Below are 26034 nucleotides of genomic sequence, written 5' to 3' on the forward strand. Positions count from 1 at the left end.
TTTAGAAAAGAAACTACCTGTGGCAGATAATTCACGAACTTGGTTATTCGGCGAAACTCAGTAGGCTTACACGAAATTTTCGGATTTCAGACGTAGTCTCAACTTCGTTTATGACTTGGTGGATTCGGTGGTTTCATACAGAGAAACGGCACTTTCGAATTTGCTGTTCCACATTGTACTCATGGGTGTTATTAAGAGATCCGGCGTTTCGTCATCACTTTGCGGCTTTGCGGATGACATCAACATCACTGGAATCGATTGCAGGGCGACAGTGAAGATTGGTGTCGTATTGAAGAGAAAAGCACTCGATGATACTCGCACATGATTCAAGGCATTTCGAAGAATTCACAGTCAAAAAATCACTCGACTATATTGCATTGTGCATTTACATATGCATTCCAAATGTATTGTCTACAAATGAATCCATCTAACAAAACTAAACACTAGTAGCAAGCTAGGAAGTAAAACTAATTTTCACAGCATTGAAATCTGTCGACTATTATGCGTTGTATCAGATTGTTCTGAGTTTATGCTTGAAGAATGCATCATTCCTACATGGTTAACGATACACGTCATACGCGAATTTATAAGCGTGTTTTTCTTTCTATCGGTGCGCAGGATGGTACGAACAACATTTTTCTCTCATCATTTGGTACCAGCATGTACCATGGCTACGAAAAAAAATGTGTACGCGGCTATTCTCGAGTTACCTTGCCGGCGATCTAGATCCGTAAAACTAATAAATGTATGTGCGTGAGAACAATAAGGCCAATACAAATATTTAAAAAAAATGTCTTCCCCCTCGAATTGTTTTGGTAAAAGTTTACATTTTGAGGGGGCGACAAATAAATTTAAAAAAACATTCTTTACCAAGGGTAAGTTTCTCAGTTTTATTTTATTTTTTCCACTGGAAGAGAACTAGAACATTTTTTTTAAATATTTGTAACGGCCTAACTAAAAGCTAATAGTAACTAATTATGCTTGAGAATTACCTGGCAAAAAACTTTGGTTCAAATATCCGTTAGGACTGATAAGGCGTATGACTAAATGACTATGTCTATAGTCTCTTTAATACAGCCTAACAAGTACAAATTTGTCAAAATAACAAACGCTTTATTGACAAAGCCTTCAAACGCGCAGTTTTACTAATTTTTTAACATGATTTGCTGTCAACACTTTCCAGTGTTGGCACCCGTCATGTTACGTGATGTTACGCCACGCTCGGTTGGATCGTAAAAAAGATAATTCAATTGTATTGCCAGACTATATGAAAATGACTATAACTATGACATGTTACCTAAATAAATAAGACAAGGTCGAGCAACGAGGTATGAAGTAAATGCTTTCTATAGGACTACAGTTCGAATTGGTAAAATCAGTTTTGCATTGGTTCACTATTCACTAAGTCAATTTTATGCTATAGTTTCTATCTTTTGTAAATCTATCTAAAATATTTCGAAATCACAGCTGAATCAAATTAGTTTATATTAAATATTTATGTTATGTTTCTATTCAATTTGAAAATAATGAATTACATTATCGCTTACGAGATTTTCTGCTTTTGATCTAAGACACGTAATTTGAAAATTTTGTTCTGCGTATCAATAGTTTTTGACTTCTGCTAAATCTCTTCAAGTGATCAATACGAGTAAAATGTTTCACTATTAACATTTCGCGATACCCTTTTTTGGGCCAACAAGAGTTCAGTTAAATTTTTACTACCTATCAATTATTTTACAAGTATTTGCAATTTGTCTTCTTAACGTTACTCAGACGGAAGAATGTCTCTAATGAAAGGAGACAGAAACTCATTCAGCAACGGATGAGTATCAACAACTACGAAGCTTATCGACAAGTTGGTAAAGGCTATCGAACACCGTTCGAGTCAAGTTCAGCCTCGCATTAAACCTCGGACATGTTTTTTCTTGCTGATGGTGGTGGTTGCGACGACGGTAGCGACGCGTTTAAGCCCGTGTCAGTGGCACTTTTTGCGCTGCTGTAGTTTCATTTTGGCCATGCTGAAATTTCGGTCCGGTGCCGAACAGACGGCCGTCCGATTGGTAACAAAATCGTATGCATTGCGCAGTTCACTCGGTTGCAGCTGATGCTGTGAGATCATTCCCCGGAGGGAGCACAGATCTTTGGTAGTGGAATAGAAAAACAGGGGATGGTGATATCGGCGAAGTTTTACCCGATCAGCCACGATTCCCGTGAGGTAAACATCTTCCAGATGGAAGATCGGTGTCGTCAGTGACGCGCGGTAGAGCAGTTTGGCTGCGTTAAAATTCATGAGATATGCCGTTCCCGACAGGTAGTCTGGGTAAAATTCTTTGTTGTACATGTAGTTTGGGGAATACCTGTAAGAGTGGAACATGTTTCCGTTATCTATATAAATAAAATAACTGCGTATCTGAATTTGGAAAGCAAAAACGGTGTGCACATAACCAATGTATGATGTGTTGAGCTTCTTCAAATTTTGCTCCACTCGAGAACAATTTGAATTATTTGTTTGATTCATAGAAATGTAGTTCGAATCTAATGTTGCAAGTTACTCTACTTTGAGAATTTGACCATCTTATCTGACTGAACCATACATCTAACCCCCCACACACATAGCCAAATCTGTTGGATAAACATTGCTTCCGCCCCAAGCAAAATGGACAAGTTGGTGCAACATTTGATAGTGTATAGAGCTGTTTGACGAACCAAGTTGGTCTGCATACGCTCGAACATTGCGTCAACTTGTCGAACCTCCTGGGGGCGGAGTCAATGTTGTCAATGTCAAAAAAAAAAAATAATATGCTCTATAATGGAACGTACACACGGTCAAGCAGTTTGACCAACAATGACTCCACCTCTCGTTTATTCAAACATCTATCAAGTTTTACCAACAGCGACACGAACAATCAATTTATTCGACGAACAATATCACACACGAACGACCGAAGCGCCAACTTGAACACCAACCATCAAAAAATATATGGGGATTTGTGCAACTTCACTACAAATGCTCAAACATGTTCGGCGAACTTTGACTCCACCCCCAGCAACTCAAACCAAAATCAAACCGTTTTAATTTTTTCCAACCGAGCCGCCAACTGTCAATTGGTTGTTCGAACAACTTCACACACGTTCAAACAAAGCAGCAACCGAAGCGTTTTCTTGGGGGCGGAGTCAATGTTCGTCAAACTGCTTGACGTGTGTGTACGTAGCATAATGGGTGAGCTCCGGTTTCTTCAACCAAATCCGTCATTACTACGCATACACACATCTTTGTCTTTATCTGAGTCACCAATACGAATACATTGCGAATGCAACATAAACAATTCCGAGAATGAACATGATGTAAACGAACAATAGCATGCACATGTTGCCTTATACAATAGACCTGTTCACCGTTTTCAAAAGTATTCCAGATTCAGTATCTCCAGGCCAATTATCAGTCAAATCCATGAATCCACAAGAATTGTGATTTTTTAGACTTTTCCATAGAAATGTCGTTTAAATGCATCAATTTTACTCACATAATGGAAGCATTTTTCGTTTATATCTTCTTTTGATTATTATGTACCACTTTGTCATTGATACTAAGGGTATTTAGAGTGAGTCTCAGACTTTTCAATAGATTTAACTGAAAAAACTGCCTGAAAACCAAAAAAAAATTGGGTGCATATGGGAGTAGTATACATTTTCAATATGTGCTCAATTCAATATTTCCATTCATTTCATTTAAGTGTTGCGATAAAGCAATTTTCACGAAATACCCAACATTTAAATACGGTAGTCAAGAAAGAATATTCCCTTCTGCTAAAACAAATTTGGCTATGATTTACGAGCAATGTCATCCAATATGCTCAACCCATTGGTATGCAAGCGCCAAGTAGATAAAGATAAAGATAGGTCGGATATTGTCTTGAAGATGGGCGACATCGCGCCCGAAACCGGTCGACGGAAAGGTAATTTTTTTTTTACGATTGTAACAGCATCTTGCCTCGCGTCGCGTCTTTAAGTCTGATGAAGGACACTATCAAAAATAGTCTGATGGACGAATATAATCATTGTCGAGACCGAGATGGCCAATCAGTGAAGTCTGAAAAAGCAATGCGTTCCGATCTCCGACATTCGCATTCCATGAGCCAGTTGAGCCGGAAACGATTGAGTCTTTGAAATGATGTGTCCGACATTTTTAGATAAAAGCGAAAAGGCAATGGTAACCGGAATGCGAAATGGCGGACTGTATAACTTGCCTTAAGGAGTTGTGTAGTCGAGCATTGTCACCATTAGTGGCATCGGTTGTGCTTTCTTGTAATTAATAAAGTTAACCCTGTAGCCACGCCCCTTTGGTGAGTGTTACGATTACACAATATATGCACTCATATCGATCAACAGAGAGGCGGGACTTATGGGTCTTCTTTATTGAATATAATAAAACTGCTTTCTCCAACGCGTGTGGCGTTTCATTTGAAACTTGATATGTGAATGAATAAGTTTAACAAGTATCACAAAACTATTCAAAACGATTGGCCATTCAGCTTACGAACCAGGGCGTACGAGACTTGTACTGGATTAAGAAAAGGCTACCGAGCAGTAAGTTGGTGAACACACCCACAAAAATCTTGACCCGCGTAGGTGCGGTGACCCCGGGGTACGTACGTTCAATCCCGAAAGGATATCGAGGCACGTCAGGCTACAATCAAACAAAATCATATGCAAAAGCCATCACCGGAAGAAAAGATCACAATATCCAAAAGATCACAACTAAACAAAACCATCGCCAAACTACGTAAGGAAAACCAGCAAGCAGCTAAAGCGAAGCAAACTAGCGGAGTTAGCAAATTCATGGAAACTGTTCAGAAGAGCGGTACCATTAAAGAACTGATTAGCAAAGTTTCGATCTAACAGAAACGGTCAACAGACAGCAAGCCAACCTTGAAGTCATGGACAAAATCAACGACAAGCTACGTATCATGGTGCTACAGAGCACTCAAGAAACTGTAGCACTCAAGAAACACACAACTCCGAAATCCAGCGAGGAAGGACAAGCAAGGCGATGCTAAATTCATTTCCGATGACATTAGTCTCCGTTGATGACAAACTCCATGTAAAATGATTCAGCCCCAACGCCTTTATATAGCCGGGCTTCTCGGCCTACAGTGGTACCAGCTGCTGATCACTGCGAAGGATTTACCTCCGGAAGAGCTCTGGCGGGAAGAGAGGGGAGTACACCTTCAGCAAAACTCACGACAACCGCCGTTATTCGACGTCACCTCTTCCTTCTCTGCCGGTTTTGGGTTACGGACCCTCAGCACCATGTAGAAACCCAACGATACCCCAAACCCAGTCACAGCCGCGCAGGGCTAGCACCTGCTTGAATGGAACGTCAACGGCTTCCAAAACAATATCTGTGACCTGGAGCTGCTAGTCTCCAGTGCCAACCCAGCTGTAATTGCCCTCCAGGAAATCAACTGGACTACATCCACCATCATGAACCGACCCTCGGTGGCAGGTACAAGTGGTATGCCGAGGTAGGTGAGAACGTCTACCAATCGGTCGCAGAGTCGTGGAGTCATGCTGACAGACGATCAGAGAAGCTAAGGAGAAATCGTGAACTGAATCCCTGGACGGCATAAACAGTATATAGTCAATGGCCGGCCTTTGGCGGAAGGTAAACTGCTTTAAGAGCAAAAGAGACTGGCGAAGGGGATTATCCACTCGATTGACGGCGCAACACAACGTGACCTGGCCCTCATAGCGACTGCTTTGGCTGACCATTTTACTTCCATCTGCAGTCTTCCTACCAGGACTGACTCGAATCATTGTGGAAAAAGCACCCCTACTCCTCCGCCGATGTCCTTACTTTTTAATGTCTCCCAGACAATGAAGCAAAGTCAACAAGCTCTTCTCACTGGAGGAACTCCAGCTCAAACTGGGGCAAGGCAAAGGAAATTCCGCAGGTCCAAACAATATGGGATACCCGATGTTACCTCCTTCTTGAAACATTAAACAAAGAATGGCTAAGCGGCACACCCTACAGAATGGATATCTAGTATCGTGGCACACAAACCAGAGAATCAGGGCCCTTCTAATGAAGTTGGTAGCTACCGCCCAATTGCGCTCACCAACGTAGGAGCAAAAGGTTTTGGAATGGCTGGCAAATAGAAGGCTAACAGAATAGTTGGAAAACATCGTTTGACTGTACAACCGTCAACACGCTTTCCGTCCCCGACGAGTAACAAGCACGACCTTAGCATAGCTAGACCAAATCCTTCTGGTGGCAAAAGACGTGCGCCAACATGTAGAAATTGTTTCACTAGCTATCTCGAAAGATCGTTCTAAGTCCAACTCTGATCACACTCCTTCAATAATATGAGGAGGAATCCGGGGTCCTCCGAGGATCCGTGATCACCTTTACACTATTTCTGCTGGCCATGCAAAGCGAGTACAAATATTATCAAACTCCGTGAACTCCAGAACTCACTCGGTCCCGCGTGCCGGCCAACATCGATAAGATTGGTTTCCGGGAGGTAATTAAAGTAAAAATAGGAAACAGTTCCGCGGAGATGAGCCAGCCTCGGGCTGAAAGTCTCCTAATTAAAGACAAAAAAAAAAAAAAAAAAAAAAAAGGAAACAGTTCCGGAACGGAATAATATGCAATGCTTAGACAAAAAAACTGGAGGAAAAAAGTTTTGGCTGTTACGACCTTTTCAAATGTTGGTGTAGATGTCCTATTTAAAGCATATTTGGAAAATCCAAAGACTTTAGGGTATTTGTTTCTATGAAATCGAGTAGTTGTAGGATGATAGGAGAAAAATTCCGTTCGAAACTATTTGATACGCTTTAAAAATACGAATGAAAATAAAGAAAATTCTGGTCACTTTATTCTTTATACCGTGATGTGCCCTAATTTCGCGCGCGCCCTAACTTCGCGTATTATAAAATCATTTATTTTTTTCAATTTTTAGGTACCAGTCAAAATTGAAAAATCTGGAGGATTACAAAATATCATTGTTGTTGAATATTTTTCGCGAAAAAAAATTGAAAAACAAACTTGGTTTAGTACACCAAATAAAATTATTTCAATTTGATCCGCCCATCGACCGCCATATTTGCTTGTGCTTAGCACAGCAACGAAGAACATGACCCAAGTAAACAAATGATTTTACTGTACAAAACTGGCTACTTTTTGGAAATATTTGTATCCATTATGCTCTGTTGGATATGTTTATTCGTCATTACTATTGAAAAGTGTAAAATTTTATGTATTTTGTGTTTATTTAGACTTTCGCTTTGTGAGCGAAATTAGGTATATGAGAGTAATTCATTTGCAACATTCTAATGAAACAAAAGCGATATAATACACATGACAGTTTTACACTGAATAGAACCCGAAAAGTTCATTCCCATACGCTTTTTATCTAATTTTCAGGCGGATAACCACCGACATCGACTATTGTTGACTTGAAAAATCTTATAGATCAGTGCCTGCAATAGCTACCAAATCCGATGTGTAAAATGATGCTAAAATGTGCGATGTGTAAAATGATGCTAAACTTAAGATAAAACTACAGCAGCTTTTTCGATAATGTATATAATATTGAAGATGTTTTGAATAAAACACATATTAGAAGATGTCCTATGTAAGAGATAGCGGAATTTAAGACTTTCTTTCATGACGTCTCGAAAATTTAAACTTTTTTTATACACCAGCTAAACATTGCTCATCTTCTTCTTCTTCTTATAGGCATTACATCCCCACACTGGGACAGAGCCTCCTCGCAGCTTAGTGTTCATTAAGCACTTCCACAGTTATTGACTGCGAGGTTTCTAAGCCAAGTTACCATTTTTGCATTCGTATATCATGAGGCTAACACGATGATACTTTTATGCCCAGGGAAGTCGAGAAAATTTTCAATCCGAAAATTGCCTAGACCGGCACCGGGAATCGAACCCAGCCACCCTCAGCATGGTCTTGCTTTGTAGCCGCGCGTCTTACCGCACGGCTAAGGAGGGCCCCTACAATGCCTTTTTTCTTAAAATATGGTTTATATTTCAGAAGCAAACGATATTTTAGGAATTATGACTTGTGTCAACTAAAATGCATAAAGTAAAATCTAAGCAAAGCTCCAGGTTCGAAATATAGGCACATACCATTTCGACTAAAGAATTGCATATTTTGAACAATGGTTTGCATGCTTCTATTGGTTAATTGATTATATTTCATCAAACCAATAACGATATTCTATTCCAAACATGAGCGAAGTTAGGAACACTTTTGCGCGAAATTGGGAACTATCCTATTTTCTTGCGCGAAATAAGAAGCATACAACGGTCTCGGATTCATACTCCATTTTTTTAAATAGCGGTAAAATTTGCAAGTAACATTTTTTTGAGAACCTAGAATCCTTCTACTACGTGATGCAGTAGCAAATGTTTCCAAATGGCCACTACATGTTTTTTAATGAACGTTTTAACTTTGTCAGATCTTAAGTGCGCGAAATTAGGGTACTTCACGGTAATCAAAGAAGCAATTTCAGATTAATTTGTGTCGTTTTTTATTGTTATCATGTTGCTGAAGAAAATCACCAAAATACGAAGCAAAGCAATTTGCTCAAACAAACTTTTCGTTGCCGGGTATGTTGAATCCCAAAATGTAATTGCAGTAAAGAGTGTAGAGTCAACGCTTAATGTAAGTAAACAAATTTGTATAGAACATATAAAGACGAAGACAAAGTTGACAGATTTATCATAAAATGAAGCAACAGTTTGGTCACGAATCAAGACTATTTTTCTTAAACGTTAATCAATTTGCACCTACCACTTACTGCTGGTGTCTCCAATCGGCTTGGCCTCACAAAAGAGAAAACCCGTTAGCAAACGTTTTACTTCTGCTAACCGATTTCTAGAGGATTTGACATCAATTGAGTTCTTATCGTAGAATGGTATGGATGCCCGATAGAGAGGTACCGTTCCACCGAGCAGCACTTGCAATAAATTCGGAACGTTCACAAACGTGTCGTCATCACATTTCATTATGTACTTCACTGAAAAGACATAGAAGAAAAGAAACCTCATGGGATCAGAAATTGTTCTTTTTATTTCAGATATCATGAAACTGTACGGGAAGTAGGAAAAAAGCAAGCTACCCATCCTTAGCACAACCTCTCACCAGCGCTGTAAGAAAAAGCGTTAAAAAGTAAACAAAATAGCTCACAAATTTCCCTCCATTCGGATCATCCGCCACGATTTGTTCGGAGAAAACGTTGAAAGTCTCCACCAGGACATATTTATTCACATGAGGATTCTCGAACCACTCCTGAACCATATCGGTAACGTTGAACTCGATAAATCGTCCAGCTCCCTTGGGCACAGTACCCACGTAGCGCCCCACTTCCGGAGTGATGCTAGGCTTAATTGCTTTACTGATGGTGAAGTTGACCACATTCTCCGGAGCGTACGGTTGATGCGTCCTCACCCAATCCTCCCCATAAACATAGACATGCATGCGTGCTACGAAATCGTTACTGTAGTCTCGTTCATCCAGTCGGAACTGCAGATACTCTTTGCTGTCCTTCTGTAGTCGCCTTGGAAGAGTTTCTGGAGACAATAAAAACCCACTAATTACCATCGCTAGTCCTTCCTGTCTGGAGTCAAACCATTGCATCTAGATCTCACGTGAAGTACCTGTTTCAAGAATAAAAATAATCCCAATCCCCTTAAATCTTTACCTCGTCCATTACAATTGTTGGTAACCCATTTCAGCATCATGATCGTCTTGAGCGTTAAATTGTTGTAGCTATCGATAAAGTTCTCCTGAATGATATCCCCATAGACTTCACTCTCGTTAACGATCCTCGCCTGCAGTTCATCCAATTCCATCTCCCGAACGTTGAATGCCGGATCCACATCGCCTTCGGGGGGAAATAAACTTACACTTGGTGCTTTCCGTTGTCCGGGACGAGTTGGAACCGGCTGTTGGGTATCGTCGGTCGTCGAAATGTGATCAAACGTTGGCAAATGTGATGCTTTCGTCTGCTGGTGAAGATAATCCGTTTCGGATTGTCCGAGAAGGAATACTACTTTGACGTTGAAATTTTGAATTTCCCAAAGCGAAGGTTCTTCCGAAGAGGATGTCGTTGTAAGTGGTACAGTTGAATCGTCCGGCTGAGTTTGACTAGATTTATTGCTACTTTGAGGACCGGTGTGGTTCAGGGTACCGGACAATTCCATTTTGGGCTATAAACAAAACAAAAGCAAATTTCTGGTTTCAGGGATACTGTCTACAATATTATAGAAGATTTATTTTTTTTTGCTAGAGCCTTATTTTTAATTAGGAATTGAATTTCCACGAAAGAAGAATCAAGATTTTATATTACTCTTGATACCTACACTAAATGCACATAGAATTTACGGACTTGAAATACACCCAAGTAATCAATAAGCACTATATTCCGCCAAATCTGCCATATAGTGCTAATTTAATGCTTATAAGTTTTTAAATAGCCGTATATTGGCCCTATATGGCGGTTTGGCGTAATATAGTGCTAATGGTTACTTGGGCAGTGTCGTCATGGCATGATTTTTTGGGCATTTTTACTGAATGAAATAAATAAAATGTACATCTTTTTTATTTTAAACTAGCTGTATGTACCCGGCCTTGCTCGAAGTTGCCAGTTTGATTCGCAGTTTTTTCCACAATCGGAAAATGAATAAATCCATTGATCAACAGGATAATTGTGTTTTCTTATTGATACTTCATCATTTGATTAGAAGGCAGATTTCATTTGAAAACATTGACTGATTTTGAAAAAGGGATCAAACCTAAAATCGCCTTATTCCGGACAAACGACTATTTCTTAAAAAGGAAAAACATCCACCGATGCCTTATTCCGAACAAACGTCTATTGTTAAAGAAGGGATCACATTCACCATCCAGAAGGAAACACATTAATCATTGCTTTTCCCTGGGCAAACCATGATTTCGATGACGCGTTGAGTTGATCAATAACTAAACAATACCACTAACAATAACTAATACAATACCAAACTATTAATCATAATCTTTAATTATAGAGTTGAATGATTTAATCATAACAAATTTAACCATTCGTTAGAAGCTTTCTTCATTAACGCTCTGATATAAAGATTTCTACCTTTTCAATAAACATCATTCAAAAATAGAGAATATGTGTACCAAATCTAGTTGAAATTGGTCATGGGGGTTGGAAGTTACACTGAATTGCTCGTATTAAAGATAACCTCTTCCCCTTACCCTTTTATAGCCTATTCAGATTGGGCTATTTATGACTTTGTTAAGTGAGAGGGTATCCAATTATTACGAGGTGTTCAGACTGCAGCAAGATAATATATCTTGACGTTTCCATGTTTCCTCATTTGCACGCTAATACAGGGTTGAATTCAAGGAGAGTTTAAAAATTTAATTTGCGAAATCAAGCATTTGTGTGGCGACAATCGAACATTTTTTTCTGAATAAAGTTTCTACGAAAAAAAAAATATAAAAAAAATATGAAAAGGAATTTTCGAAGAATATTTGAAGCTCTCATTAAGGATAATGAGCGAAGCTACATTCATTAGTTGGGTGCGCCGTTCTTTGGGGAATCAAACTATTCCTCAATTTATTTTTAAGTTTAAAAAGTATTTTGATTCTGTACTATGATCGAACGGAGATTTGATAGAAAAATTTAGATACTTTTGGGAATTCTCAAAAATAAATAAAAAAAAGGATGATTGGACCAATTTTCAAGAAATATTATCGAACTAAAATGTATTTCCACCAGTATCTCCATGTATGAAGGGCAACTCAGCAATTTTTTTTTATTCAAAAATGGAAACTGAACCATTGCGTTCTACTCGACAATCAATGATACAGCTTCTAACAAAATCGAATCGTGTGCATGTGATATAATTTAAACTGGATTTTGGATGAATTAATGCATTACCAATCCATGTTTTATTTAAGGTTATTCTACTTTATATATACATCCCATTCAAATCGTACAGTTGTCCCACGTGAAAAATGTTGAAATCCAAAGTATATTAAGCCATTCAAGGAGCAGAATTGAAACAATTTATGAAATCATGTTTATTCATCAAATATATTCGCTTTACAACCATTCCTACGTTTTAAATTGTCTTCCACATTGGCCCTTGAACTTTGAAAATTTATTCGATTTGTTCTATTAAATCTAGGTTCAAGTTAAATACTTCATGTTAATTCTAGAGAGCATCTGTTTTTTAAACAATTCATGTTGAATAAGTGGAGAATAAATAATTATCATCATTATTTTTCATCATATAAAATGCTTTCCACAAAACCATCACTGCTCAGACGATTTCCATCTAACATGCATTCGACCCTGCTGCGACAGAAAGAGCATGACTGTCAACTACGAAACGAAATGAAAACAGAGAGAATTTTCTCTCTGGCAAAGAGAGCGTGACGCTTGTCAGTTTTGTTTTGTTGAATTTCTCCCTGCATCCCAGTTAGAACGAAAGCTCTCTCGTAATAATTGTTCGTAATAAATTCTTTATAACTCTTTTTAGCGGGTATCTTTTGACAGCGCAAAATGTATGGAATATTACGTAAATAATGACATCATAAAGCGTATTTACCCTGAAACGCCAATTATTATGTCATTAATGGCGTAATCTAAATAGGCTATTACTCTTTTTCCAATGTCCATTGCACCCCCTTTGTTATCTTCTCCTCAGGATAGAAAATGTGTGTACCAAATTTGGTTGAAATCGGTACAGAAGTTCATAATTTACTCTGAATTGACCCTTTTTCTGTACAATACCCCTCCTTCCAAACCCCTCCCCCCTTTACCAAATTAGCCTCGAATATGATCGTCACCTCATAGTACACATATACAAAATTTGGTATCATATACAAATCGGTCCTGAGAGTTGAAAGTTACACAGAATTGTTTCGTTTTCAGAATTGTTCGTTTTTCCCACCACCCCTCCCCCTTTTCCAAATGACCATCCCACCCCCTTTGTTAACTTCCCCTGAGGAGAGAGAGTGTGTGTACCAAATTTGGTTGAAATCGGCCAAGTGGTTCAGAAGTAGTTAGCGAACATACATACATACATAGATTGGTTTTTATTTTTATTTTAAATAGAATGAAATATTGCAAAAGTTGTCACCAGTGGCGTTTCCATAACCTCAATCTAACCTGTGCACTGAATTTAAATTTTTAGGAATTGGTGTGCGGAAATGCCTAGAATAACTAGATTTTAATTAGTATAAACGAGTCTGATAATTTTCTTTTCCATTTGGGCTGTCAAAATATAAAAAATTTCCAATTTTTGGGTCAGTTCACAGGTAAAAAGTGAGGTTACGCGACGCCGCTGGTTGTCACAGATCATTAATTCACCGATCAAGACAATAAATGCTTCAAATCTCGGCTACTTATTCAAAAGGACGTAAGTGATTTTGTAAACAAAGATTCAAACGTCGATTTGTCCAATCTGATGGCACTCCCACGCAAACCAACACCACCATCAGGTAGCCAATGGCTTCTCCTACCTGTCTGTGGTGATGATTTGGGTGGGAGTACTATCAGATTGGACCAGGGGGAGAAGACGGAGCACTGAAGCCCTACCCCGACATGTGCGACATCTGGATTTGGTTCTAAAATGTAAACAACAGTGTAAATTCTCTACCACCTTTTTGTTATGGCGAGGCAATTTTTATGCACACTTTTGTTTTCGATATTTTATCAAAATTAAACACTCAATCATGCAGCAATATAACGATGTGGTATGCTTGAGATACCTGCTTGAATATAGGGACTCGAAAAAGAATTTATTTGCAGTAACTATTTATTTATCATCAGACTAAGGCCGGAGTGGCCTGTGCTGCACATAAAAGACTTCTCCATTCAGCTCGGTTCATGGCTGCACTTCGCCAACCACGCAGTCTGCGGAGGGTCCGCAAGTCGTCCTCCACCTGATCGATCCACCTTGCCCGCTGTGCACCTCGCCTTCTTGTTCCCGTCGGATCGTTGTCGAGAACCATTTTCACCGGATTACTGTCCGACATTCTGGCTACGTGCCCGGCCCACCGCAGTCTTCCGATTTTCGCGGTGTGAACGATGGATGGTTCTCCCAACAGCTGATGCAACTCGTGGTTCATTCGCCTCCTCCACGTACCGTCCGCCATCTGCACCCCACCATAGATGGTACGCAACACTTTCCTTTCGAAAACTCCCAGTGCGCGTTGGTCCTCCACGAGCATCGTCCAGGTCTCGTGTCCGTAGAGAACTACCGGTCTTATAAGCGTTTTGTAGATAGTCAGTTTGGTACGGCGGCGAACTCTATTCGATCGGAGCGTTTTGCGGAGTCCAAAGTACGTACGATTTCCAGCCACTATGCGTCTCCGAATTTCTCTGCTGGTATCGTTATCGGCGGTCACCAGTGAGCCCAAGTACACGAATTCTTCAACCACCTCGATTTCGTCACCACCGATAGAAACTCGTGGTGGGTGGCTCATTGACCTCTCTTGAGCCTCTTCCTATCATGTACTTCGTCTTCGACGTGTTGATGACTAGTCCAATCCGTTTAGCTTCGCTTTTCAGTCTGATGTAGGCTTCCTCCATCCTCTCAAAGTTACGTGCCATGATATCAATGTCGTCGGCGAAACGAAATAACTGGACGGACTTCGTGAAAATCGTACCACTCGTGTCAATCCCTGCCCTTCGTATTACTCCCTCCAAAGCGATGTTGAATAGCAGACACGAAAGACCATCACCTTGCCGTAACCCTCTACGGGTTTCGAAGGGACTCGAGAATGCCCCTGAAACTCGAACTACGCACATCACCCGATCCATCGTCGCCTTGATCAACCGTATCAGTTTATCCGGAAATCCGTTTTCGTGCATTAGCTGCCATAGCTGGTCCCGATCGATTGTATCATATGCGGCTTTGAAGTCGATAAATAGATGATGTGTGGGCACGTTGTATTCGCGGCATTTCTGCAATACCTGACGTATGGCGAACACCTGGTCTGTGGTAGAGCGTTCACCCATAAATCCCGCCTGGTACTGCCCCACGAACTCTCTCGCAATTGGTGTTAGTCGACGGTACAAAATTTGGGAGAGTACCTTGTAGGCGGCAGTAACTAACCGAATATAAATATGTGCGCATTGACGATTGCGCCCTAACACCGGTTCTAAGCTTCGATGCAGAGTACACGAGCTTTGTTCGCCAGTGACAGGCGTATGAGGCCCTTGGATTGGACAAATCGATGTTTGAATCTTTGTTTACAAAATCACATACGTCCTTTTGAATAAGTACCCGAGAAATAGCAGTTGGTTATCGGCAGATATTCCCAGCAGGCTATTCCACTTCGGCACATTCCTCTAATGCGTCTTTAATTTTTTAACAAGCTGCAGCTCACACTATTGCGGAGGAGTTTCGGAAAAAATATGTTTCTATCTTTGGTTTTTCAGCCTGTGCCGGGAATTGAGCCCTGTCAGGAATACCATCCGTAGCCCTAAATGTCTGAGTGCATTGCAGAAAATATTTAAAATCAAAATACACAGCAATAAAGAAAAAAGAATGCTATAAAAATGTAATACAGTGTTGACCCGATTTTGTCACTCCCCGATTTTGTCTACCCCCGATTTTGTCTACCCCCGATTTTATCACGTTTTCGACCCGATTTTATCACGTCCCGATTTTGTCACGTTTTCGACCCGATTTTGTCACCCCAAAAAATTTTGTCATTCTTTTTATTTTCGTAAATAATACCACAAGCAACATTGATTTTCATGAAATAACTTTCACCGCCTGTAGTTTATTACGTACGACTTCTGAGTACCTGGGAAATATTCTATAAGCAATTTCGACAGGAAATAACGGGTACCGTTCACGCATTTAGCCTTTCCAAAGCATAAAATAGTTCATATTTGTGGAATGAACGAAAAAATTGGAAATATTTTTTTTCCCAATTTTGTCACATACCCTGTTTTATCACCCCAAAATTCACCAGGGGGGTGATAAAATCGGGATATTACTGTAATTCTTTATTTGTTTTCTCTTGAATTCGTTGAACGTTCTTGGTATCCATGAGCCTGTAAACATCTCAGACACCAATGTTCAAAATTATTGTAAGATAAAGAGTTGCCGAGAATACATAATGACTGTTTAGGTTTGCACGGATTATGAAAAATTCAAAATTTACGAATTTTCTAAAATATAGCTGGTAAACAGTAAATACGTAGATACGATCAGGCCTAGTAATCTCGTCTGGGTCACAATGACGCAGCCGGTAGATTCAAATTGGAACCTTACTTTTTTTGGTTGATTTTGTTTTGTAGTGCTCCAGGAAAATATGATATGTGATACGTAGTAAAGGGTGGAATCAGGTAACGGTAATGGAAAAAAAAATGAAAGAAGCAGCGGAAGAAGACAGAATTGATGAAAAAATCATTATAAAAGAGCAAATATAGAAAATATTATAAACAGAAATTTTCCCGGTAGGCTCCCTGACGGAAGGGCAGAAGAGCAGGCCGGGTGACAAAAAGAAAAAGCAAAAAAGATGGCATCCAAAACAAAAATTCTTCTTCATTTTATTGGCATTACATCCCCCATTGAAACATTGCCGCCTCGCTGCTATTCATTAAGCACTTTTACAGTTATTAACTGCGAGGTTACTAAGCCAGGTTTTCATTTTTGCATTCGTATATTATGAGGCTAACACGATGATACTGTTATGCCCACAGAAGTCGAGCAATTCCCAACTCGAAAAATGCCTAGACCGGCACCGGGAATCAAACCCAGCCACCCTCAGCATGTTCTTGCTTTACAGCCGCGCATCTTACCGCTAGGCTAAGGAGGGCCCTAAAAAATGCGAATGACGAAATCTGGCGTCTCCGATATACTCCCTGACTTAAGAGGGAGTGGCACAATAATAATAAAAAACAGAACGAAAATCAGCAAAGGCAAGTGTCTCTCCGGTAGGCTGAAGGAAGGGCAGAGGAGCAGGCCAGACGACAAAAGAAAGATGGAAAGTTAAAGAATAATGCATTTCCAAACAGAAATGACAAATAGAACAAAAATATAAAAACAAGATGACGAATTGGATTGTTTGCATGATACAAATATAAAACATTAAAACAAAATTTGGAGATTGGATGTGGATTTGATTTGTATTGGATTTGGCTTCGATTTGAACTGGATTTGAATTGGATTTTAATTGGATTTGGATAACATTTAGATAGGATTTGGATTAAACTTGTATTAGATTTGGATTGTAATTGGATTAAATTTAGATTTAGATTAGATTTTTTATATATTTATTTATAGATTTTATTCAACTGACCTTATAGTGGTTCTATTGAACACTTAATTCTAATTGTAGACAACATGGCTTTAAATTTCATCAAAATTACAGAACATATGAAAATACACAGCAAAAATATAAAACATACATAATCAACATTGTTTGGTATGTCTTCGTCAGTATTTAGACAGAAAATTATTCGTTCAATGCGCGCAAATAATGTTTAAATAGTTTGAGTAGCATTCATTAAGACTTCTGTCAGATGGATTATAAATAAAATAATAAATAATAATAACATTCTAACCTTTCTTCGATTGGACTTGGGTTGGATTTGAATTGGATTTGGATTGGATTTGGATTGAATTTGGATTGGATTTGGATTGGATTTGGATTGGATTTGGATTGGATTTGGATTGGATTTGGATTGGATTTGGATTGGATTTGGATTGGATTTGGATTGGATTTGGATTAGATTTGGATTGATTTGGATTGAATTGGATTGATTTGGATTGATTTGATTGATTTGATTGATTGATTTGATTGGATTTGGATTGATTTGGATTGATTTGATTGATTTGGATTGATTTGATTGATTTGGATTGGATTTGCATTTGGATTGGATTTGGATTGGATTTGGATTGGATTTGGATTGGATTTGGATTGGATTTGGATTGGATTTGGATTGGATTTGGATTGGATTTGGATTGGATTTGGATTGCATTTGGATTGGATTTGGATTGGGTTTGGATTGGATTTGGATTAGATTTGGATTGGGTTTGGATTGGATTTGGATTGGATTTGAATTGGATTTTGATTGTTTTTGGATTAACTGTATCTGGATTGAATTTGATTTTCATTGGATTTTGTTTTGATTTGGATTAGATTTAGATTGAATCTGAATTGAATTAGATTGCATTTAGTTTGGATTTGCATTCTTTACCTTTTAAATTGGATTGATGTTTGTTTGGACTTGAATTGAATTTGGTTTAGAAATCCAACATTTTATCGGCTTGATTGTATTATATTGTAAATCTTTTTGAAAAATTGAGAAGGTTGTATTGTATTTACAATAAAAGAGTAGTAAAAAAATAGTTTGATGTGGATAATATTTATTGAAGGATCGTCAATATGAAGTTCTTAATTCAATCTACTTTTATTACACACCTCACAGTACAGGTGGAGGAGAATGTAGTAGACACGATAAGGCCTATAAAGTATCGAAAAAAAATGATTCAAAAAAATGATTTCTCACGAATGGATAGCAAACTACCTTAGATGAAACATTTCGAATGATCGTGTCAAAACGAAGTGCAAATCAGTTTGCTGAATATTATTGCGACGAATGGATGAGCCTAGTAACCTCGTCTGGTCTGGGTCACGACAGATACGAACTTGTGCAAGCAAGACCATGCCGAAGATGGCTGGCTTTTTATACTAAATGATAGTATTTTGGCCATTACAGGTATTTTTAGAAAAGCTTGCAAAATACTAAGGTCTTATAAAATATTTGTACAAATCTAGCAGTTTCATATATGCAATTTTTAGTGGTTCTTGTGCGGAACTTTAAGAAAGTTTGCCAATCGCTGCACAGTGTGCAAATTCGAGCCAAAAAACGGACGCAATTCAACCACGGTATGTACATATCTGGAGATTACCTTAAAAAAAATCACAAAAATCCAAATAATCTGATGGTGCCGACCCCTTTGCCGTTAGAATACTGGAAGTGTCCTATTTTGTCCAATTTCCCTTACAAATAGAGGATTTTGCTAATACATATGTTCACATCAATCGAAAAGACAGGGAATACCTTGACTTGTGTTATGGAAATATCGTAATAGGCCTCCCATATATTTTTGAACACGGATAAGTGTCTCATTTTGTCTAACACCCCCTATAAAATGCTTCAGATGATACACATTTAAGATTCGAGGAGATCATCAAATGAGTTACTGTCAGTTATGGAATTCAGAACGATGAAATAGTGTTATCCTCGGACAATTCATTGGGAATCTGTTTAGTGTCTGTTTTTGTCTGATGCCCCCTATAATTTTGAAATATTTTCAAAAGTATAACATCAAATCAATTTTCATTTTAGGAAAATGTACTAAGATCCTTGAAGACTATTGTAGGCATATCAAAAGGCTATTCCTTTTTTGCAGGGTCCCTTCAGTGTCTCATTTTGTCCAATATCCCTTATACGTTGAACCTTTTTTTCAATTTATCAGAACACACAAATTGAAAGCTCGAGAAAATTTTGTGAAAATTGGCGAATTATCTGGACAAAGAAATGTGACTCTTCCTAGGGGGTTGAATAGTGTCTGATTATGCCAAATATCCCCTATAGTTGAATGAAATTTTAAAATCAGATAGAGCAAATCAATTAATAACTATGAAAATTATATTAGCATCCTTGTTTACTTAGTGGACATATTAAAGAGAGTTTTTTTTTTCTTTTTCAGAGTGCATCGTCCAGTGCCTCATTCTGTCTAATACCCCCTATACATTGAAATTCTTTTAATGCACAAAAACATCAATTAAAGTTCGAGAGAATTTTGTGAATTGTGCTAATTTTAGCAAATCACTTGAATAATAAAATAAGGCCTTAGCCTCGGCCTTAGCTAATTAACAGGGAGCTGGGTAATGTCTGATTTTGGTCAATATTCCCTATATTCAAATGAAGTTCCAATATATAGTAGAGCAAATCAATAAATAACATAGAAAACTATATCAAGATCTATGCGTATTATAGTGAACATATTAAAGAAAGGTTGTTTTTCTTAAGTGCGCCGTCCAGTGTCCCATTCCGACAAATATCCTTCTAGGAAATATTTTAATGGATACGAACACACAAATCAAAATAACTAAAGAATTTTGTAAAAATCAGCGAATCATCATCAAATGGACACTGGGCGGTGCACTTAAGAAAAACAACCTTTCTTTAATATTTCCACTATAATACGCAAGGATCTTGATATAGTTTTCTATGTTATTTATTGATTTGCTCTACTATATATTGGAACTTCATTTGAGTATAGGGAATATTGACCAAAATCAGACATTACCCAGCTCCCTGTTAATTAGCTAAGGCCGAGGCTAAGGCCTTATTTTATTATTCAAGTGATTTGCTAAAATTAGCACAATTCACAAAATTCTCTCGAACTTTAATTGATGTTTTTGTGCATTAAAAGAATTTCAATGTATAGGGGGTATTAGACAGAATGAGGCACTGGACGATGCACTCTGAAAAAGAAAAAAAAAACTCTTTTTAATATGTCCACTAAGTAAACAAGGATGCTAATATAATTTTCATAGTTATTAATTGATTTGCTCTATCTGATTTTAAAATTTCATTCAACTATAGGGGATATTTGGCATAATCAGACACTATTCAACCCCCTAGGAAGAGTCACATTTCTTTGTCCAGATAATTCGCCAATTTTTCACAAAATTTTCTCGAGCTTTCAATTTGTGTGTTCTGATAAATTGAAAAAAAGGTTCAACGTATAAGGGATATTGGACAAAATGAGACACTGAAGGGACCCTGCAAAAAAGGAATAGCCTTTTGATATGCCTACAATAGTCTTCAAGGATCTTAGTACATTTTCCTAAAATGAAAATTGATTTGATGTTATACTTTTGAAAATATTTCAAAATTATAGGGGGCATCAGACAAAAACAGACACTAAACAGATTCCCAATGAATTGTCCGAGGATAACACTATTTCATCGTTCTGAATTCCATAACTGACAGTAACTCATTTGATGATCTCCTCGAATCTTAAATGTGTATCATCTGAAGCATTTTATAGGGGGTGTTAGACAAAATGAGACACTTATCCGTGTTCAAAAATATATGGGTGGCCTATTATGATATTTTCATAACACAAGTCAAGGTTTTCCCTGCCTTTTCGATTGATGTGAACATATGCATTAGCAAAATCCTCTATTTGTAGGGGAAATTGGACAAAATAGGACACTTCCAGTATTCCAACGACAAAGGGGTCGGCACCATCAGTTTATTTGGATTTTTGTGATTTTTTAAGGTAATCTCCAGATATGTACATACCGTGGTTGAATTGCGTCCGTTTTTTGGCCCGCATTTGCACACTGTGCGCTGGTTGGGTATGTATGTAATAGTATGTAGAGATGGATCATATGACATTTTTTACTTTTTCAAATTGCTCTCTTCCATCAATAGAAATGATTTCAAATACAAATTATTCAATATTTTGATCCATACATGTTCATTGAATGTTGCAGCCATCGTCTGCTGAAATAAACTCATGAACTTTCTTTCTGAGGCTAAGAGTCATGAACGATCTAATATGACAGACAGTTTTAAAACTTCATAATGAAATGCTGAGTAACCCTTAGTTACAATATCATGTGAAATTTTAAAAACAAGTTATGTTTTGAGACCGAGGGCTGGGTTGGGCTGCAAAATGGTGGGTTGACATCAATGAAGGAGCGCCCAACAGAGCTCTGGTCCCCACAAGCTCCTATCTCATGCTTCCACGGGTCGTCCGATGACAAAAGACCGCCTGCTAAGGGTTGTGTACTTAGCTGGTAGTGCAGCCTGGGCACTGTTGTCCTTCTGACATCAGCTAGAGTGAGAAGGTACGCCTCGAGCATCTGTTCACCAGGAGGTGCGGCTCAAACAGCGTCTGCCTGGTACCCAGCGGCTGATCAACGAAATGCTGTATCGCGTCTGCTATACCTAAGGTGGCAGCCCCACCAGCGCGATGTATGTAACGCGACCCCGGTAAGGTAGCTTACTGAAGCCTCTCAAATACCACGAAAAATAGAGATAAAAGAAAAAGCGAACGTTATTTTTGGCAACCGACCCGGCAACGAAATAAGGACTATGATTGGAAACTCGGTACCTGGAATGTCAGGACCCTAAATGAACCTGGACGAGTGAGCCTTTTGGCTCGTGAACTGCAAAAGGTTGGAGTGAACGTGGCCGCTATTCAAGAAGTCCGATGGCTTAGATCCGGAGAACGTGAATTCCGAGCCGTGGACCCCACGACCAACACTGCATTCAAGTATAACATCTATCACAGCGGCGGCGGAATAGCAGAGCATGAAGTTGGTTTCGTAGTGATGTGTTGAGGATACGGGGCAAATTCTTCAATTACAGCCTAATCAACGTTTACGCACCGACAAACGATAAAACCGACGACGTGAAGGACACGTTTTATGAATGTCTTGATAAAGCCTATGGAGAGTGCCCAAAGCATGACGTGAACATTGTCAGAGGACTTTTTCCGTCCCATAATCGGTAGGGAGAGCCTTCACTCTGCTACCAATGACAACGGCCTATGGCTAGTAAATTTCGCTGCTTCCAGAGGGATGGCCATCAGTAGCACCTACTTTGAACGAAAGAATATCCGAAAACACACCCGGAGACACCCAAATGGTGAAACTTGCAACCAGATAGACCATGTTCTGGTGGATGGGCGCCATTTCTCGGATGTTATCAATGTGCGGACATTCAGAGGTCCGAACATTGACTCTGATCACTACCTCGTTGTCAGTAAAATTCGATCACGGTTGTCAACTGTATCGAACGAGAGATCACAGCGAACGATGCGTTACAATATCCAGCGATTGTCGGCGGAAGGAGTATCGGCTGAGTACCGCCAGAAGCTCGACGAACGGATAAGTGCAATCAACGTTAGCGACAATATCAACGATCTATGGGAGTCGATCCATGGAGCGGTGAGCACAACAGCACGAGAAGTGGTAGGCACTGCACAGAGGCGAGTGTCAGAGAGTGACAGACGAGAAGAACGTTGCCAGAAGCCGGATGTTGGTGTCGGGTACCCGATCGAAAAACGAATCCACCGCAGGAAGAAGAAAGAATATGAAGAACAAGTAATTCAAGACAAAATTTTCAAAACGACTTATCTGCTTTTGTAAACAAAGATTCAATCGACGATTTGACGAATCTGATAGCTTTCCCACGCAAACCAACACCATCAATATGTAGGTGAAGGATTCCGCTACCTGTTGATGGTGTTGGTTTGCGTGGGAGAGCTATCAGATTCGTCAAATCGTCGATTGAATCTTTGTTTACAAAAGCAGATAAGTCGTTTTGAAAATTTTGTCTTGAATTGGCGAGGCGCAGGAAAAAATGGAGCAGAACGATATGCGGAGGTTCTATGAGTCTGTCAATGGCGTGCGGAGAAAGACAGCGCCATCTCCCGTCATGTGCAGATAAAACCGAAGTGGCTGCCAGGCGGAAGCAATACTTCGAGACTTTGTTGAATAGTGGAAGTGACAGTGCATCGGTGAGCAGAATAAATATTAGCGACGATGGGCAAGCTGTGGAGTCACCTACACTAGATGAGATTAAAAAAGTTGTTAAAGAGCTGACAAACAATAAGGCTGCGGGGAAGGACCAGCTGCAGCTCCCGGCTGAACTTCTCAAACATGGCAGTGAGCAGCTTTATGAAGTTCTGCAGTTCATGTTATGTCGAAAATATGTGAAGACGAGGAAATGCCTGCCAGCTCGTTGGACGGCCTCATTTGCCCTCTCTTTAAAAAAGGGCACAGACTGGAGTGCGCCAATTACCGAGGAATAACCCTCCTTAATTCGGCGTACAAAATTATGTCCCGTATTCTGATTGAGACCGCTTGAAGAGTCCTTCGTCGGCGAATACCAAGCAGGTTTTCGTGAGGGCCGATCAACGACGGATCAAATGTTTACCCTGAGACAAATCCTTGATAAATTCCGGGAGTACAACTTGCAGACACATCATCTGTTTATTGATTTCAAGGCGGCGTACGATTCAGTGAAACGGAATGAATTATGGCAAATTATGCTGGAACATGGTTTTCTTAAGTGTTTCGATATTAATTAGTAGGCACCGAGATTCATATAACGGAAGCGGTAGGGTTGACCAACCTAACTTTCTAAGAGCAAAAAGCAAAAACTGTTTTTGTACTGATTCGATTCGATTTGAGTGGACTTCTTGATAGGGTGACCAGACAATGCTACAGTATTTTAATATTGATCTGACGTAGGACACATAGAGTGTTTTTATCGTGTAGGGTCATTGAAATGATAACTGAAACGTTTAATGAATCCAAGCATGTTATGTGCTTTATGAATAATGACGTTATAATGTTCTACAAAGGTCAACTTGGAGTCTAATAATAACCCTAAGTCTCTCACTTTTGTGCATCGTATAATTCGTTCCTGGCCTAGTTAACAGGTAATGTTTTGTAATATCTGCTTTCTAGTAAATGAAATTATGCTACATTTTTTCACGTTTATATCGAGAAGGTTTTTGAGCACCAGTTATAAAAATCGTCAATTTCTTGTTGAAATACGGCTAAGTCAGCATCATCACAAATTTCCATGTACAATTTCATGTCATCGGCATAAATAAGGACCTTAAGGCGTTTTAATATGAGTGTTATATCATTAACAAAAAGAATGAACAATAATGGACCTAAGTGTGATCCTTGTGGTACACCAGAAGTAACTTTAATTGGCGAAGACAATTTATTATGGAAGCGCACTAACTGTGTTCTATCTCTAAGATATGATTCAATCCATCTAACCAAATATTCCGAAAAACCTAATCGCTGAAGCTTAAAGAGTAATAAAGAGATGTCAACTCTATCGAAAGCCTTACTGAAATCCGTGTACAAAGTTTCAACAGAGTTACCTCTATCCATTGCAGCAAGTGAAAATGTCACAAAGTCTAAGAGATTAGTGGCAGTGGATCTGCCTTTAAAGAAACCATGTTGGCGATTTGTGATCAAGTGCTTAACTGCCGTTCTACGCATAATTGTCCCATGTACATAGGAAATCCCAGCAAACATGGGACAAATATGCGTATGACGGCAGTTAACCTGTTCAAAGAGTTTCATGTTCACAATAGATTCAAACAATTTCGGTATACATGATATAATTGCAATGCCCCGATAATTTTGTACGTCTAAGCGTTTGCCTGATTTGAAAATTGGAAGAAGATAAGATTTTTTCCATAAATGTGGGAATACTCCATGAGCTAATTATTTATTAAAAAGCCAAAATAATGGTTTTACAAATGAAGTAGCTAATTGTTTTAGTAATAAAGGGGGAATTCCATCGGGTCCAGGACCCTTGGACGTATCTAATGCTTCTAATGCTGTTACAATTTCATGTACAGTAATACCGGATATTGAAATATCATTTGTCTGATCAGGTAAATAATGAAAATAATCACGATCATAAACAGCACCAAGAGGTTTGTAAGTGCTTTGGAAAAAAATCGCGAAATAATTGCAAATTTCCTGGCTATCATGGCTAACCAATTCTTTAAATTTCATGCATGATGGAAAAGTATCCGATTTCTTTTTCTCTTTGACAAAGTTAAAGAAGGTTTTAGGATCCTTTTTTATATTATTTTCTAAAATCCTATTATAATTTTCGTATGCTTCTGATATTTGATCGTCAAGCTCCCTGCATATTTCAATATATTGTTTCAGATTACCAGAAGTTCGATTTTTCCTATATGTTTTATGCATTTTTTGTTTACGATTTCTTAGATTTCTTATCTCACGAGTGAACCAGACCGGATTCTTAGAATTGTTGAAAACTTTTTTGCGTTTCTGACGAGAGATAATGATGTTACCCGCGAGGGCTTATTACGGACTTCGTAACCAGCTTAAGTCCCGTAGTCTGCAAACGAAAACAATACTCGCGCTGTATACTACTCTGATTCTTCCGGTGG

At 38.9% G+C, this 26034-nt stretch overlaps 1 protein-coding gene across 2 annotated transcripts in view; it reads right to left on the minus strand.

Moving 5' to 3' along the window:
- Positions 1–372: 372 nt before the first annotated feature.
- Positions 373–26034, minus strand: part of LOC134205103 (uncharacterized) — a 71374-nt gene continuing 45712 nt past the window's right edge. Inside the window, exons 4-6 of one of the 2 annotated variants that reach the window (XM_062680029.1) lie at positions 9726–10233; positions 8816–9041; positions 373–2357 (exon numbers count right to left, since the gene is read on the minus strand). In XM_062680029.1, coding sequence (XP_062536013.1) covers positions 1976–2357; positions 8816–9041; positions 9726–10233 — 1116 coding nt within the window. In that variant the 3' untranslated portion in view covers positions 373–1975. Of the gene's footprint in view, positions 2358–8815; positions 9042–9071; positions 9595–9725; positions 10234–26034 lie in introns of those variants that run through there. The other variant, XM_062680030.1, reaches the window with a different exon arrangement.

This window comes from Armigeres subalbatus, chromosome 1 (genome assembly GCF_024139115.2).
Source record: "Armigeres subalbatus isolate Guangzhou_Male chromosome 1, GZ_Asu_2, whole genome shotgun sequence".
NCBI classification, from domain to species: Eukaryota; Metazoa; Arthropoda; class Insecta; order Diptera; family Culicidae; genus Armigeres; species Armigeres subalbatus.